At 41.5% G+C, this 17,165-nt stretch overlaps 1 protein-coding gene across 5 annotated transcripts in view; it reads right to left on the bottom strand.

Annotated features, from left to right (window-relative positions):
- Positions 1-17,165, bottom strand: part of Sdccag8 (serologically defined colon cancer antigen 8) — a 201,120-nt gene that overhangs the window by 135,093 nt on the left and 48,862 nt on the right. For 4 of the 5 annotated variants that reach the window (XM_029538445.1, XM_029538447.1, XM_029538448.1 and 1 more), the window contains exons 11-13: positions 13,326-13,460; positions 10,735-10,851; positions 9-35 (exon numbers count right to left, since the gene is read on the bottom strand). In XM_029538445.1, coding sequence (XP_029394305.1) covers positions 9-35; positions 10,735-10,851; positions 13,326-13,460 — 279 coding nt within the window. The remainder of the gene's footprint in view (positions 1-8; positions 36-10,734; positions 10,852-13,325; positions 13,461-17,165) is intronic. The other variant, XM_021198898.2, reaches the window with a different exon arrangement.

Here is a 17,165-nt window from a genome sequence, read left to right as displayed (position 1 = left end):
TAGCTCACCTTTTTCCGGAACATCCATACTTCATTCTATGGATGTATTTTGAATGTGCCAAGAAAGAAAAAAAGATAATCAGTTGTGAACACTGTGCTTTTCAAATAGGAGTCACACATACATCCCCTTTATCATGCACTCACACTGTGGCATACTCTGGCTGGCTGAGGACGTTGAATTTCATACGCTCTAGAAAAGCTACCAAATCCCCAAGCTCCACCTTTGACAGTTTGCTGCTGCTTAATAAAGAGTAGCCTTAACTTAGTGTCAGGGTTCAATTCTTACAGAAAATTAAATATTGACTGTTTTATAATTAAATTAAACTGTATAAAAGGTTAGGCATTTATTTCATTATTAATCACAATAACAAGAATTTGATCTAAAATTGTTGAGAATAAAGCCTTATAATCTCAACATAGGTGTCATTTTTACAAAATGAGAGTGAATAACTGGAAAGTGTGGAGTGGCATTTGAGACTCTGTGCAGATTCTATTTATTTTATTAATACTTAATTCAAAATTCAAAGTGGGGAAGAGAATATGTTTTTTAAATACAAAAACTTAAAACCAGAGTGGGGGTGGAAGAGAAATGCTTCACTTCTCAGCCTTCTATGTTTACCTGGAAGGAAAGTGCATCTCCAGGAGGTTTCCTCCTTGCCAAAGCAAGGAGTTTTGAGGCAACCATGTGGCTCAGAGGTGGAGTTCATACATAACACACACGAGGTTCTGGCATCATCAGCCAGCACAAGGGGAAAAACATTGTCTTTGGGTTCATGGCATACAGATAAACCCTGTATAATCTGTGTTTCATCCCCATCATAAGACATTGGTAATTCTCTATGTATCAAGATAACCCAATTATTTATTTCTAGGGAACAAACTCCTACTTGATCCTAACACTGCCAATAAAATGTTATTATGTATTTTGAAATGTTGGAAATCTTAAGTTTTCTGGTAGAGGTGGTAGAGGCCAAGGTGGGAGGATCACTTAAGCCTAGGAGTCCTGTGGTAGCCCTCACAGCACCATGAGACTCAGTCTCCAAGAAGGGGACGCTGGTTCAGCGGCTGTGCTCTACCACTGGGCTAGCGGGCTAGCATGCATGCAACCTGGGTTCCCTTTCAAGGTCATATAAAAATGTCATGTGGCAGAGAATACAAAGAGAAATGAAAAACAAACACGCACACTTCTAAAGTGTAGCACCTGATCAGTGCCTGACTCCAGGGCCTTCAGTGTAAGTGCACAATTTACCGGGAGCAGCACATTGCAGATGTTCCTGCTCCACAGGCAGGCCACACGGGAAATGCTGTTAGCTAAGTGATGCTAGGAGTCAGAAGCACGGATTCTCCCTGACTGTGTTCTCCTTTCTTACCCCTTTGCTCAAGCTTCCATGTTGGGCCTTCTAGCCACATGCCCTTTTCTCCCATCTGTGCTAGGCAACATCCTGACCACCTTGCAAGGATGCCATCTTCCCCTCTTCCAAGTCCCCAGGTCCTTTTGTAGTTTGCTGACACTGACATGAGAAATGTATCTGCATAGCTACCTTACCTTTTCTCTTTGACAGAAATTCATTATAGGCCAGCACAATGCACAAAACATATGGCTGCTGGGCTAGAGAAGCAAGGGAAGACTAGTGGCTAGATTCTAAATCTGTCACGGCTATGCTTCTTCAAAATCTGACCTACCATCTTCCTGTAGAAATTTATGTGAGTGGCCACATTATGGTGACTAGTATAAAAAGTTAGAAACAATACAAAAATGTTTAAGATAATATTCACTGAAAAGAGAGAACACAAGACTATCCCAAGGCTTTGATTGCAACATCACAACTGCATATGAATACAAAGCAGAAGGTGAGACAAACAGAAGGCCAGTTTGCTCCATTTTATAATACAGTCACTCGCTTCTGCCAATGTGCCTGTGTCTGTACAGTAAGCACTGTTTTAAATACATACACAGGTATTAATATATATTTAAATACATACGCAGGTATTAATTAGTAAAGCTCGTGCTGGATACTGGTGCTGATATATTTCCGAGCCATTAAAGCATAGTGTAGCTGTCCTACATCTAATGCCTGTCAGCTTGCTGGCCTGCAGGGACACATTCACATAACTGCTGCCACCTAATAGTAACCAGACTTGCAGGCTTGGCAGGTAAGTAGACACTGTGAAGGCCCAGCAGGGGTAGCCTGGTGAGTCAACATTTAAAGTTAAAATAAGTATGCAGACTTCAGCTTATCAATTCCTATCCAATGGAAAGAGTCTGTTAACAAATGCTTAGCTCATATTACTTCTCAATGTGTATGTTTTGTTTTCTATTGATGCTTTTATCTCTTAGATAGGCTTAAATCAGTATTTTCCATTGATATCAATACTATTTGTCTACTTCTATTTATCATTTAATTTTTTAAAAAAATAACTATACTGAAGAGGATAGTCACCTATTCTGGAAAATTAAATTACAAGTAAAACCCAATAAATAATATGATTATACATATGAATATATATATGTATGTTTCTCTGTTTTAGTCTGAGATATATACATCCTGTCACCAAAAATAACCAGGAAAGTATTAATGCACAGCTGCGCAGTGCAGGCAGTACAGCCAGAAAGGCCCTTGACCTGCTGTCCCTGCCACACTGACCTGCTGTCCCCGCCACACTGATCTGGAGCTGCATCTCTGTGATGACAAAGCAAAAGGACACATTTACTTTTTTATGGCCAATTTTGTGATTTTTTTTTTTTTTTTTACCAACATAGTGTTGACTTAAATGATATTTGGCTTCGTGCTTTAGGAAAATAAGCTCAATAATTTGAGACCTTTATTAAGTAGAGATATATTAAATTATCTGCATAGTCCAATGAATTCTATTTTGTACCGGGGCATCACCCAGGATAAGAACAAAAGACAGTGGCTTATTAGACAGACGCTAGGTTGAAGAATTTTCTCTGAAATCTCAGTTAGGCTGTGATAGGAACACACATTTCTCTAAGTATGCTGAACAGCGCTTGAGGGCATACTTAGGGAAGCTTTATTACATCGCACACGTGGAACCAGATTCTCCCTCGTGGGCTGCAGCCAGCGTGAAGTTCACACTACATTAATTTGCACTTGTCGATATGCTGCTTTGCAAGTATTCTTACGGCATGCCCAAATGCGTATTCTGAGTCCCCGGCTAGAATATAAACTCCCCAAGGGCAGGACCTGGACTTGCAGTTATTTACCCCAGAGTCTAGTAAGCTGGTCTGGGTAAGCCATACCCCCTGCGAGCTGCTGTATGACAGAGGAGAGGGGACAGGAATGTGTAAGACTACAGTGCTGAAAGAGAACATGAAGAAGATGGCAAGCGGCGCTGTCATCACCAGGACCACGTGACTGCATGCACCAAAGCCATGCCCATGTGGCCCACTCCCAGGCACTCGGTAGAGGGAGAAGTGTGATGGCGGGTGGTAGCTGGATAAGCCTCTGAAGTCTAGCTCTCAGACTTCACCATGATCTCAGGCTGCTGAACAGTGTACAGCTTCAGAGAGAAGAGAGCTGCAAGAGATTTCCTCTAATCTGTAGGTGCTAACGTCACAAGTAGAAAAGACAAACACCGCCGTTACCCACTTCCAACATACGCGTCGTCAGTCTAGTGCTCAGTGTTCCCAGAATTAGTGCGCTCCAGAGGCCCACAATCTAGGTCTTGAGGCACATCATACTGTTACTCTATAAAAGAAAACTATTTCGGAGAAGCTCATTCAATGGCCCACTGTAAGAGTTGATTCCAATCTTCCTATAGTCAGGAAAGTCTTTAACTGTGCGCCACCAGTCACAGTAATGAAGCTGCTGTGCGCCTGACTTTCCACATTACACATCGAGATCACATCCTCCTAGAAAGAATCAGCCCAAACCCTGAAAACCCCGACACAGGGTTTCCGACTTGCCTACATAAAAAGGTCCAATTCGCCAACCTTCCTTTATTCGTATTTCTCTGGTCTTAAAAGAGCCTGACTTTTAGGAGCTGCAGGGTTTAGTTTGGTCTCTTTGTATTAAATAGACAGATTTCCTCCAAATATCTAATGAACTGATTTTATGAAGTAATTCCTGTGGTGACACACTCCATGCATAATTTCAGTTCTAAAGTGCTGACTCATGCTGGCTATAAGCAACTTTTAAAGCCTTTTTTCCTTTTCTCTCTAATTTTTCCAAGCATAAATTTTGATGCTTTTGTGTATGTAGCCATACTCTTAAGTATTGGCTTTGATTACTTCATGAAGGACTCTGAGATATCTAGTGCTTCCTACTCACTGTTAAGTATCACACCAAATATAATATATTTACGCTGCTAAGAAAAGCCATGTCCATTTTTTTACTTCTAAAAAATAAAATTTATATTAACCTATAAGTAAAATTGTAAAGAAATAATAATGCTGGATTCATCTAATGCACTTTCATCTAAGCCACATTCCATTACTGAGCCATGCGCCACTAATAAAATGTAGACACAGTCACCACATGCTTGCCTGGAAGTGCTATTAGATGTTCGAGAGAGCGAAGATATAGCATGCATTGTTCCATGAATTATTCTAAGACCAGTAAATTGTAATAAGTTATAATTCAATGCTGATGCTCCCCAGTAAGGCATTCTAGTAATACACAATAATACAGAATTCTAGTAATACAGAATAGTACCGAATTCTAGTAATACAGCCCTCGGAGAAGGGCTGGCAAACCCTTCCTAGAAAGGTTAGAAATCATGATAATATCTGGGCTTTGTGGGCTCTGTGGTCTTTGCCGCACCTTCTCAGCTCTGCTCTTTTTAAAGATCTATTTGTACTATTTTAACTAAGTGTATATAGGTGGGTGAGTGTGCATGTGACTGTAGGCTCCAGCAGAGGCCAGGGGTGTTGGACGCCCTGGAGCTGGAGTTACAGGAGGTCGTGCGTTTCCAACACTGGGCCTAGAAACTTAACAGCAGTCTCCGGCAAGGCAACAAGTGCTCTTAACTGCTGAGCCCCACTCAGGAAAGAAGCAAACGGAACATGTAAGTAACGTTCATGTGTTTTCATAAAACTTCACTTGTAAAATTAGGCAGAAGCAGAGCTGGCACAAGTCTCCATTGGCTAACTCTTTTCTGCTACAAGGAATAGGGGCATCAGGTGGGAGCATGTCAGGCATATGTTGATACCATGTTCTCAATGCAGTCCCACAGGACACTTAATGAAGCTCTTGTAGCTGAGTGAGATCCTGAATTGAGAACAACCTGGGCTACAGAGCATAGCAAGTTCCAGACTAACTTGGGCTACATGGTGAGACCTTACCTCACAAAACCAAAAATAACAAAGAAGGGCCTAGTACTTGATCAATGTCTCACAAGTTTTAGTGACTTTTATCTTGGGACAGTCTGATGGGCCAATGAACCTTCAGTTCACCTCCGTGGTAGACTTTCCCTGTCACTTCAGCCCTGGAACGGTTCTCAGAAATGTGTCCCCCTTCAGTCTCTGCCTTGTCCCAGCCTAACTACTGCTGAGACCTGCACTGGGGTGGAAGGAAACAGATCCTCTAAGTGGGGGAGCTGGTGATCTGTATTGTCTTTGTCCCTAGCAGGAGCCTAGATAAGAACTCAGGCTGCTGGGATGTACACACACATACATGTGTCAGGACAGGACACAGAGGTGGCCATCCATGCCCTAAACTTCAGTTTTTGCTCCCTTTAGGATAAAGGAGAGTGACTCCCATACTACCCTGCACAGGGTGCCTGGAAAAACCTGAGCTCGGGGGGGGGGGGGGTGGTCGGGGGGGGGGAGCAGTCAGTCAGGAAAGCCCTTGCTGAGCAGGGTGAGGACAGGAATTTGATCCCAGAACCCAGAAAGTGCCAGGCATGGAGAGCACAGGTTTTGTTCAGAAGTTAAACATTCCTTAAGTTTTTTATTCCTGGCACCACCACTACAGCAATTTGCAAGGCCATATACTTGGTATAACACGGGAGTGGGGAGAGAAGATGAAGCTTCAGGAGATAACTGACCTCAGAAACACACATCTGTCACTGCACTACATTAATTAATAATGATTTGCAAACTAGGCTATGACAGTTGTGAACAAGAAGGGCTTCCCGATGAAGCTGCAGATGTTCCTATGGACCGTTGTTCCTTCTGAAGCTAATTCTTACAGTTCCTCTTGCATTTGGGACGACTGTCTCAAAGTAACCTGCAGCTTTCCTGGTAACCCCGCCTTCTTTTTCTAAGAACTGTAGCCATTTTCTGCTGTTTGCCAGACCTTCTGCAACCAGATCCACCACTTCAACATCCAGATCCATAGCTGTCACCATAGGGATTGCCTGGGCATCCTCCACCAACCCTGCCCCCTGCATGGACCCACAATTTGATAGCTGTTGTCCATCATAATTTTCAAAGTCATTATACTTTCCACCACCACCAGAGTTACTTCCACCAAAAATTCTCTCCATCATAACACCACCACATCCTCTTCCACCACCATATCCACCTCCTTGGTTTCCATATCCTTGTCCACCACCGCCATAGTCTCCTCTCTCTATAGCCAGGGTTACCACCAGAGCTGTCACCATCATCTCTAAATACATTGTATCAACCTCCATAACTACCACCTCTGTCACCATAGCCTTCTCTTCCACCAAGGTTTCTAACCACAACAAAACTACCACTCCCACCCCCCAAATCAGATTTCCTCAATTAAGTAGCAAGGTCCACATCCCCAATCTCTCTGTGATCAGCAGACTGCATTTCTTGTTTACAGAGAGCCCTTCTCACTTCACAATTATGCTTACTGGCAGAGTGGTATTTCTGAACATCATTTATCAGCTCTGTTATGGTCATCAAAAGGCACAAAGGTGAATTCTCCTTTTCCCACTCTGCCACCTTCCAGAACCTGGGTGGCTTCAGTGTGCCACCTTTTCAAAGCAGTCTCTCAGACTATATTCTTCGCTAGCTTGTTTAATTCCCAATTTTTTTCACTATTCAATTGGCACCAGGTTTTACAGATGCCTCTCGAAACTGGCTTCTTTCATTCTACCACACACCCATTAACTTTATGTAGTCCAGTACGCATTGCTTCATCTATCTCTTCGACACAAAAGCAAGTCACAAAACCAAAGCCAACGAAATGTTCTGGTAGGGTCTTCCATCACCACAGTCTGTCAGTGTGCCCTACTCTCAGAACATTCTCTTAAGCTATCATCTGTAGCGTCAAAGCTCAGATGGACAAGGAATGGCTCCCTCAGTTGCTCTGGCCTCCCTGGATCATGCCTCCCCATCCCACGTCTGTATGTGCCCTTATGCTATATACATCCCTGGGGGAAGGAGTAAGAAAAGGAGGAACACAAGAGACTGAAAAATAAGGAGAACAAAGTCTGCTATGATAGTACCTTTATCAACACATTTCTCTTTTGTGAACAAAAAGTTCTGTTTTTCACTTGCTCTGGACCCTGATCAAAGGCTAGAGGCAACAAAGAAACATCTTTGAGACTCAATTACTTAATTCAAAATTAACAAAGAAAATTCCAAAGATGACTCTTTCATTTCAAATGAGCTAACCCTGTAATGTGGCCAGAGTTTCCTGAAAGTTCTTGAACCTTAAATACAGGACTCTGAAATGATGCAGTTTGCATTTCGGAGTCTCTGGCCCCTTCTGGAATGTAAGAAGAAGAAAAGCCGCGCCCCAGCCACATGCTCACAGTGCATCAGAGGACGAAGGTGCATCTCTGGCAGGGCGACCGGCACAGTATGGAGCACAAAGCCTTCAGAGGGAAACCTAATAAAGAAAGCTAACATTCTTACCAAGTGTTCTTTTCACTTCCTTTTAAAGAGGGCAGTACTGCAGCATTTGAACAAAGACACACCTGCTCTACATTTTGGAATAAACCAACTGCAAAACACTTTTTGAGATAAAGAAATGTGAACATAAGCTTCATGTCATTTGCTACGAATCATTGTTAATATTCTTCAAAGTAACAATATGATAACATGAGCATTTCCTTCCTAAACATACAATAACATGTTTGTAGGTGAAATAATAAATATCTGAGATCTGTTTTAAATATTTTTGTGAAAGAAGAGGAGGTAGAGCAAGACAATGAGAAAGAAAAATTAGAAAATGATAAGATGGAAAAATATGATAATGAGGTGAAGTTAAGAAAAAAAACTGTGAACTGGTGGGACAAGATTGACACACACTGAATGTAAGTGCTGGAAATGCACAGGTTGTTTATAATGTTCCTTTTGTCTCATATGCTTTTAAGTTCCCATGATGGTGTGTGTGTGTGTGTGTGTGTGTGTACCTGATGTTTATAAAAAAAAGAAAGTAAAAAGAAGCAAAGAAAGGAAAGAAGAAAAAAAGAAAATAAATCAAGGCACAAAGTCCCCAATCTGCACACCAAATGCCTTTTGTTTTCCATGGTGCAGAAGCAGCCCCTGAGACTGACAGCAGCTCTCCAAGCCCGAGTGATACAAAAGAGCTGATGGGAAGGGTAATTCACCCATGGGTCCTAACACAATATAAGAAGAAAAGAAGAAAGTGGGCGGAAGGGACAGCCATTGTTCCCCCTCGAACCTTTCTTTCTAATGATGCCAGAGTCAAGGCTCAGGTCGTGAGGAAAATCATTCCAGTGGTCAAGCATTTGCTGTGTACACATCAAAGAGGCTCTTGTGCTCACCACATTCCAGCTCAGTTTCCCACCTACTTTCAAAACCTATCAAGTGGCCAGATTAGCTAAAAGATGACTAAAATGATGCATTATGGGGAACACCTGTTTGCAAACTAAGAGATAGTCTCCTGGTTATGATGACTGTATGATACACAAGGCTTTAAAATTAAATATGTTTTATATCATGGTAGGTACTGCAGATAAATGCTTGACATGTCCAGTTTTTCAAAACTAAATGTAAATTTCTCTCCTGGGTGCAGATGGTGGCCAAACTAAATAGCTCTTCGGTCTTACAGACAGAAGGTCAGGTCATGGCTGAGAGACCAAAGAACAACTGCTGCTTTGCTGCTCCAAATCACCCAGGGAATGAGAAGCGACTACGCCTGAAACTGTCTGTTCAGTACAAACCAGTTACAAAGAGCACCTCCAAGCTACCCTCACACTCTGTTCCAGGAAAACACGGGAGCACGCAAACCTCTCCTAACCTTCACAAACTGCTACAAACTGGGTCCTCCCCGAAGGCACAGCTTTACCAAAACGGCACCACTAAAGATGATTAGGTAAACTTAGCATTTCAGTCCACCAGGGAACATGCGCTCTTGCCTTCAGTTTCAGCCTGTGGAGCATTCCGGGCTGATTAAGAAGACAGCGTGCTAAAGACACAGACAATAGAAGGGATTTAAACTAGCTAATTCAGTTTCTAAGACTCTCACTCTTGTTACCGTAGGGTTTTGTTTTGTTTTTTTGTAATGCTAAAACATGATAATGTGATTTTAAGTCATCCCCAGACTCTCTGTTTCTGTTTCTATTACTAGGAAATGTTGTACTTCTGTAGTTCTGTATAATAACTCAAAAGGTATTTACTATTACAGAGTGTGCCGACCTAACTGCAAGGCCCTTTGGCTATCAGGAGGAGGAGAGCACCCCACTTGCTTAGTAGTCCTAGACTCTCAATCCTTGACTGAGGGAACTTTCCATTCTACTATCAGGGATGCCCCCAACTGGACAAAATGAAATCAGTACATGCTAATATGGAAAGATCTTCTAAGATGTAGAACTCATCATAAAGTTTGCATCTACTCATATAAAAACTACTTTTGTCCTGGCTGTCTGGGTTCCGGCTGTGATTTGCAGTATTCTGCGCAGGGCTTCATTAGCACTTCCATATTTAATACTTTCCCCATTGCATTTATGTCATTTGTCATCAACAGCTGACGGCTTGAAAGGGAAAATATGTTGAAAATATGATAGAAAGCCTTGCTTAGAAATATGTTGTAAAATTATCTGGAGTCACCTACTTCTGAACTGTATGGATATCTCTAAATTATTGATACTGATACCTCAGCCATATTATTTTAATATAATACACAATCTGCTTTTCTTGGCTGTAAAGAATGCAAACCTTCAATGGCCTATAATGTAACATAAAAATAGAACATCAAAAGTCAATCTGCCAGAACTTTCTCTTTCAAAGCTTTCCCCAGAGTCAATTAAAATTGGAGTATCTATACACTCTCGACAGAGTTATAACATAAAACATCTGTTCAAACTGAAATCCAAGCGAGTAGCATCCCCCTAACATTTCTATTCCACTGTATTTAGGCTTCCTGAGCACACAGATTCATGGCTATCTTAGTTAAAACTGGTCCAGCTCTGCCAACAATCAATTTGATTGACATATTTATATATCAACTCATCTCATCTTACAAATTTTAAAGTTTCTCATTTAAAATTGGATGCAAGTTGGCATCTTTCAAGAACTTTATGTACGTATATTTTAGGTTCAAACTGTGCATTAGAACATTTTTAAAAACTTTTTCTAAGTAATACATACATATCCAAATGTATATTTATGAACTGTCAAATTGGAATTTCATATGCAAGCAGTTGATTCTCACTACTTCATGTCAGGCATCTATAAATGAAATTCTTTTAATAGTATGAACTGGGTCCTTACATTAGTTAGAAACATTATAAGCGAAATAAGTGCCTTAGGGATAAAACCACATCAACTTCAGAAAACATGTTACTAATTAGCTTAACAGCTAATTGTGCCAGTGTGCTTCCTTACCTGGTCTTTCATTTCAAGATCCCTTTGAGACTTTGCTTTGTATTCTCTGTGTTCCTTTTCCACCTCATCCTTCTCCATTTTGGTTTTATTCAACTGAAAGCGCATTTCTCCACACACCTGTTAGATTGTGAAAACAGATCAGTAGCTTCTGGAATCGGCAGAGAAACATCTACAGTTAGATCCTCTGGTGCCCCCTAGAGGACACACAGATAAAGTACAGCAAAACTTTTCTAAGACTATTGAATATGGTTTAAGATTTTGGAGGCAATATAAGGAAGCATTGAGAAATGGCTCAACAGGTAGCGATGTTTGCCACCAAGTTTGATTACCTGAGTTAATCTAAAGGTCCTGCCTAGAATGAGGAAACTTAGTCCTTCAAGTTGTCTTTTTATATGCCACAGTGTGCATTCATTCCCCTTTCAAAATCAATCAAAAACTATAAAATAATGCAATGTATAACTAAGGAATTGAAGTTAATTTTTAGGATTATATTATATAAAATAGTTTCAAATGAATATTTTCAACTAAAGGCACTATTGTCTGAAATCACACAATTCCTCAATGATGAAAAGCAGAGACTCTATCTAAATGTACTCCATGAGAAATGTCTGAGTCGAGTCCTCTAAAAGTCACTTCATTCTTTAATTTTAACTCTCACTTTCTTAGTCCTTTCAGCTCATTGTTTACTGCATTCATCTACAACAAACTTCGAAAGTAAGTCTAGGCATTCTACTGAGGCAGAATTATCATCTGAGGACTGGAGGCTCTCAAGTCCCTTAGTCTAGTGTGCCACTCTCTGAAGTTTGAGCCCTGTTGGGCAGCTGTGGAGACAAACTCATTCTTTCCATTACTACACTTCATTAAAAGGTGTCTCCTATCAGGAACCGCAAACAAGTACCATGGCTTCCATCTCCAAACCTGTGTGTCCATTCCTCTGCAGACCCATCTGCACCCCTGTCGACAGACAGACAGACAGAAGCTTCTTAAGTCTCTTCATCACCCAGCATGATTTTGGAAGTAAATGGTGAATTAGAGAAATAGCTCCTTTTGTAAGTTGTATAGGTAGAAATTAATGTAAAAGCTAAAAATAATTATGATTAATTAATTTAAAGCAACAATAGAATAAAATGTATCAAAATTTAAGGAGATATATTATTGTATTATAATATTACCTATAAATTTAGTGATAAAGAATGAATTGATTTCATTTATATATTATGTTTGGAAATATTTGCTTTCTTACTGGTCAAGGGATTTACTTGAAATCCAGACAAACTAGTATTTCTTAAAATAAATCAATTGAAACCACTACATGTTTTAGTTCTCACTTCACTGGACAGAGAGGCCCAAAGCACGAATATATACCTTAATCAATAAAATAAGAATATGCTAAATATAAGATAAAATTAAGAATTTAATATAAAATGTTGATTTTAAAAGTAGATATGAAACAGAAGAGAGAGGAGTAAACTTATAGCAAACAAACCTTTCAGCATGCCTTAAGCAATTATTGGAAAGACCAGGCTCATACTATCTACAGAAAAAGAATCACTCCTTGCTAACTAACTTAGACAGGTAAGTTTTGTTAAGATTCAACAATTAAATAGAACTATTCACAAGTCTGTCTTTGCCAATTGATTGTTTGCTACAAATTAGCTTTGGATTTTCAGTGCCATAAAGTAAGGGCAGAGGAAGAGGGGCTTGTAGTAATGGCTGATGATAGACTCACTAAAGTAACCTTTACTATTCTTGAAATAAAAAGACTTTCTATTCCAAACTTCTTTCTAACGACATACGGAGCTTTGGATAATAAGAAAAGTAGTTTCAGTAGCCCACACCATTAATCTCAGCACTTGGGAGGCAGAGGCAGGCTGGATTTCTGAGTTCCAGGAGCGCCAAGGCTACACAGAGGGGAAAAAATGAAAGCAAAAAAAAAAAAAAAAGAAAGAAAGAGAAAAGAAAAACAGTTTCAATGTAGATGAGCTCCCTCTCACAACGGAAAGAGAAAATTGACTCTGACCTCCATAGGAACACCACAGCGTGTGTGTGTGTGTGTGTGTGTGTGTGTGAGAGAGTGTGTGTGTGTGTGTGTGAGAGTGTGTGTGTGTGTGTGTGTGTGAGTGTGTGTGTGTGTGTGAGTGTGTGTGTGTGCGTGCACGCGTATGCATGTGTGTGAGCCTGTATACAGCACACACATGCACACCACACAACATGCACACACCACACACACACATGACACATACACCACATACACACCACACACACATAACCCCCCCCCACACACACATACACACTCACACATACACCACATACACACAACACACAACACATACATACATAACACACACACCACACACACCACACATACAAACACACACATATACACCACATACACACATAACACACACACACCATACACACACACACACACTACACCACATACATATACAATACACACATACACACAACCACACCACACACGTACACATCACACACATACAATAATAAAAATAATAAATAAATTTAAAAGAAAAATGTTTTCAAAGAAAATATGTACTTAAGCCAATTATTAAACCAAAACTTTCTCAGACCTTTGTGACGTCCATTTCCTGAGATGCAATCTGGTTCTGAATTTCCTCTAATTGACTGACAGCTGAAGTCTTCTCCCTTGTAACCTTTTCAACCTGGGCCTCCAGCTTGGCAATATTCTGAGATAGGATCAACATCTGTGAGAGGAAACAAAAAAATCTCAGCAACAGTATTTGAGAATATGAAAATTAAGAAGGTATTTCATTAGTTTGGTGTCCGCCAGCTACTGGGCTCAGCACTCTGTGCGCTGGAGAGATCCACTTCTCTACTTTCTCAGCTCACCTCAAAACCTGGAACGCCTCTTTCCTTCCTATTCATTCCCTGGCCTCTAACCAATAGTGAAAGGTGTAAGACATAAAGTCTAAAGGTTGTTTGAAACCCTGAGATAGCAAATATGTTACAGTACAGACTTCAATGGAGTCCTTTCAAAGGGAGAATGGGGAAACCAGAAACTCTTAGGTCCTTTCCCACATGATCATTAAACATTAGAAAGAATGGGGGGGGGACGGAGAGGGAGGAGAGAGGGAGGGAGAGGGAGGAGAGGAAGAGGGTGGAGAGGGAGAAGAAGAGAGAGAGGAAGAACAGAGAGGGGAAGAGGGAAGAGAGAGAGGAAGAAGAGAGAGGGGAAGGGGGGAGGGGAGAGAGGGAGGAGAAGGAGAGTAGGGAGAGGGAGGAGAAAGATAGGGAGGGAGGGAGAGAGAGGGAGAGGGACCCTTCCCCAATCAACAAGGGAGTTCTCTGCAGTTCCTCTGTTGGCAAGGCCCATGTATCCTCCATTAATGAGTGTTCCTCAGTCCCATCAGGAATCAGTCCTGGTAGATGTGCAATTATCTCCGTCCTTTAGGAACCCCTCCTTGACGTCCAGTGCCCAGCACAGAGCAGGGGTCTTTCACACAGAGGGTTGCTACTTAGCTGCTGTTCATGGGAACTCCCTGCCTGCTCAGTGCCTGTGTCTGTTCTCACTGTTGCTATCCATGCCATCCTGGCCCCTGGCCTTATTCTCACAGTTGCACTGACATGGAATCCTGCAGCACCCTCAAGAGTATCCACCTCATCCCCCTCCACCTCTGTACACGCTGTCATGGCGCTTAATCACACCCGTTCATTGTTTTTAGCTGTCTCTTCGTTTTTTGACTAGAAGTTCCTCAAGGGCATGTTCATTAAAAGGCACCAAATGTTCCAAGAGTATATGGATGAATAATTAGGATAAATGGCTTTTCTGAGGAAGTCTGTAGATAGCATCAAGTCCTCCTTATTTCTCCTTGGAATTAGAAACATTTTCTAGTCCTTAGGCTTAATGGTTGAGCTCTGTTCAGTGCTTCCAACTTTTCAATGCTAACTTGTTAGCTAACACACTGAAAGTGAAGGAACGCCACCCTGGCCCAGAACTAAACCCATGAGGTCATCCACTGTGTCTGTTGAGAAAGGAGTGAGGTGCCTGAGCTCCATCACTGTCCTCAGCATGTGTACTCTTCTATAAATAAAAGAACTAAACTTGTGCCCTACAAATAAGCCTAATAAACTCATTAATTCATATATTAAAAAAACCAGTGGAATGAGAGACATTAATGGGGATAAATGTGATCAAAATATATTATATACATGCATGAAAACATACTGATGAGACCCATTATTGTATATAATTAATAAGTGGTAATAAAACTCTTAAAATTCCAATACTGAACAAAAGCTTACAGTTAAGTAAGAGCTTCACAGATATCAGGTGTCTACACTTGAATGACATTCATAGCATACTTGACCCACATGAAAATAAGAAGCCCTGAAGATACTTTCTAATTTAGAATGATCAACTAATTGACTTTTTCTGAAAATCACAGAGAACTGTGCATTTGATTTATAGTTATTTACATGTCCCAAACATTAAAGGTTGTCTGAAAACTTCATTCGCACAGAGCTTTGCTAATAACAAACTACAAAGTATCTTAGTGCATATTACAATCTGAATGAAAAATTAAAGGTCCAGGGAAAATAAACAGGGCAAATAGAGTATCATTTAACTTCTGTAATTTAAGAACTCAAGTTCATGATTATTCATATCATAAACCTGTAATTATAGGTCATCTGGACCCGTACAGAAGAAGCCAGTTTTGGTGGCAAGCTAGCAAAACCAATATAGTACTTATTTATATGGAGATAAATCTGTTAAACATACTAAGAGTGCTCAGTGTTTAGAATAAACAGGAAGATAGTTGTTAATTGTAAACTCTGTGTCCATTTCTACTGCAACACACACCCCAATCCCTCCCTTCCTCCGGCTCCCCTCCTTCTACCACCCATCACTTAGCCCCTCTTCCCATGACCTGTCTGCTGCCTCCTGTCACCCACTTCCTGAGGCCTCCCTCCTGTTGTCACACCTTCTTTTCCCCCACACCCACCATCTGGAAGTTAGCATTACACTGCAGGAGTTTCTCCATCCACATCTGTTGCAGAGCCAGAAGTAACACAGACAGCTGCAGCACTGCTGGATGTCTAAGGCACTGACATCAGGTAAGTCCTTTAAACTTTGACAGGGGCAAGGGAGAGACAAGGACGACAAGGTTGGGAGAGCTTGATGGAAATGGCTGCTCAGTGGTTTCCAGTACACTGACCATTGCATGAAGGGGCAGAAGAGATAGAACAAATTAGGGATTCTGGCAATGGGCTATTGTCAAGGGAAGCAACTAAGAAAATGTGTGGACTGTAGGGGGTGATCAAATAAGCATATGATAAATGATGGACTGAACTAACACACCAGAGTGGCTCAGAGAGCACACCTAAGGCAGGAGACAAACTCACAGCAGGTAAAATGGCTGGGGGACTGATGCAAATATGGGCAGGTAGGCAGGGGACCTCCCACACAAAGGGACTTGGTGGGGGGAGTGGCTAGTCCCTTGAGTCTTCCATGTTAGGAAGCCAGGAGTACCTGGTTTTACACTAATTTTACAATGTAATTGTAATGTTTAATTGGTCACTTTCCCCATTAGACTGTATTCCTGAGCATAGTAGTGTGTGCATGTGTGTGTGTGTGTACTCACATGTGCATGTGGGTGTGCAAATACATGTGTGCACCTTCACGCTGAGGCCAGAGGTCAGCCCTGGTGTCATCTTCCATCACTATGTACCTTATTTTTCAAGGCAGAGTCTCTCACTGGGCCTGGAGCTCACAGATTCAGCTACACTGGCCAGCCACCAAGCCGCCAGGAATCCCTTTGTCTCCAGCCTCCCAGCACTGACTGCGGGCACACACAGCCATGTCTGGCTTTATCTTGTGGGTGTTATGGATCCAAACTCAGGTCCTAACGTCTGTGCAGTGAGCCCGTCACCAACCACACCATCTCCTTGCCCCAGAGAGCCGTTCTGAGAAGCGAAACTTTTCTTTGTGATTCCACAGCTACAACAGACGATCCCTGCTTTCTGCTTAGCCATGGGCACACTTTCGTACACATGAATTATAGTATTTGAAAATATAATGAGGAAGCTCCTTTCTCATTGTTTCATAAATACCTCATTCTGTGTTGTGTGTTGGTAAGTTTTTGTCCTGGGTGTGTATTTCAGATCTGCTTGAGAAACTGTAAAGGATCCAGGAGGAAAGGCTGGGTAAAGCCGCAGGGTCCTGTGCAGGCGAGATGTGGAGATGGAGAGAAGGAAGGACAAAGGAAGGACAGACAGATGCTTGCATGCTAGCCCTTAGCACGTGTATACGTGTGACTCTGGCCACGGTACCGTGTTTGCGGCACCTCCATCACAACTGCTGAAGTGGCATTATGCAGAGACTTCGGTGAAATGGGAAACTAAGTACTTTGCTTGGGTAACACACACACGCACACACACACACACACACA

This window comes from Mus pahari, chromosome 5, assembly GCF_900095145.1.
Source record: "Mus pahari chromosome 5, PAHARI_EIJ_v1.1, whole genome shotgun sequence".
NCBI classification, from domain to species: domain Eukaryota; kingdom Metazoa; phylum Chordata; class Mammalia; order Rodentia; family Muridae; genus Mus; species Mus pahari.
The sequence above is the reverse complement of the archived record's forward strand: the minus strand, read 5'-3'. Positions and strand labels throughout refer to the sequence as shown.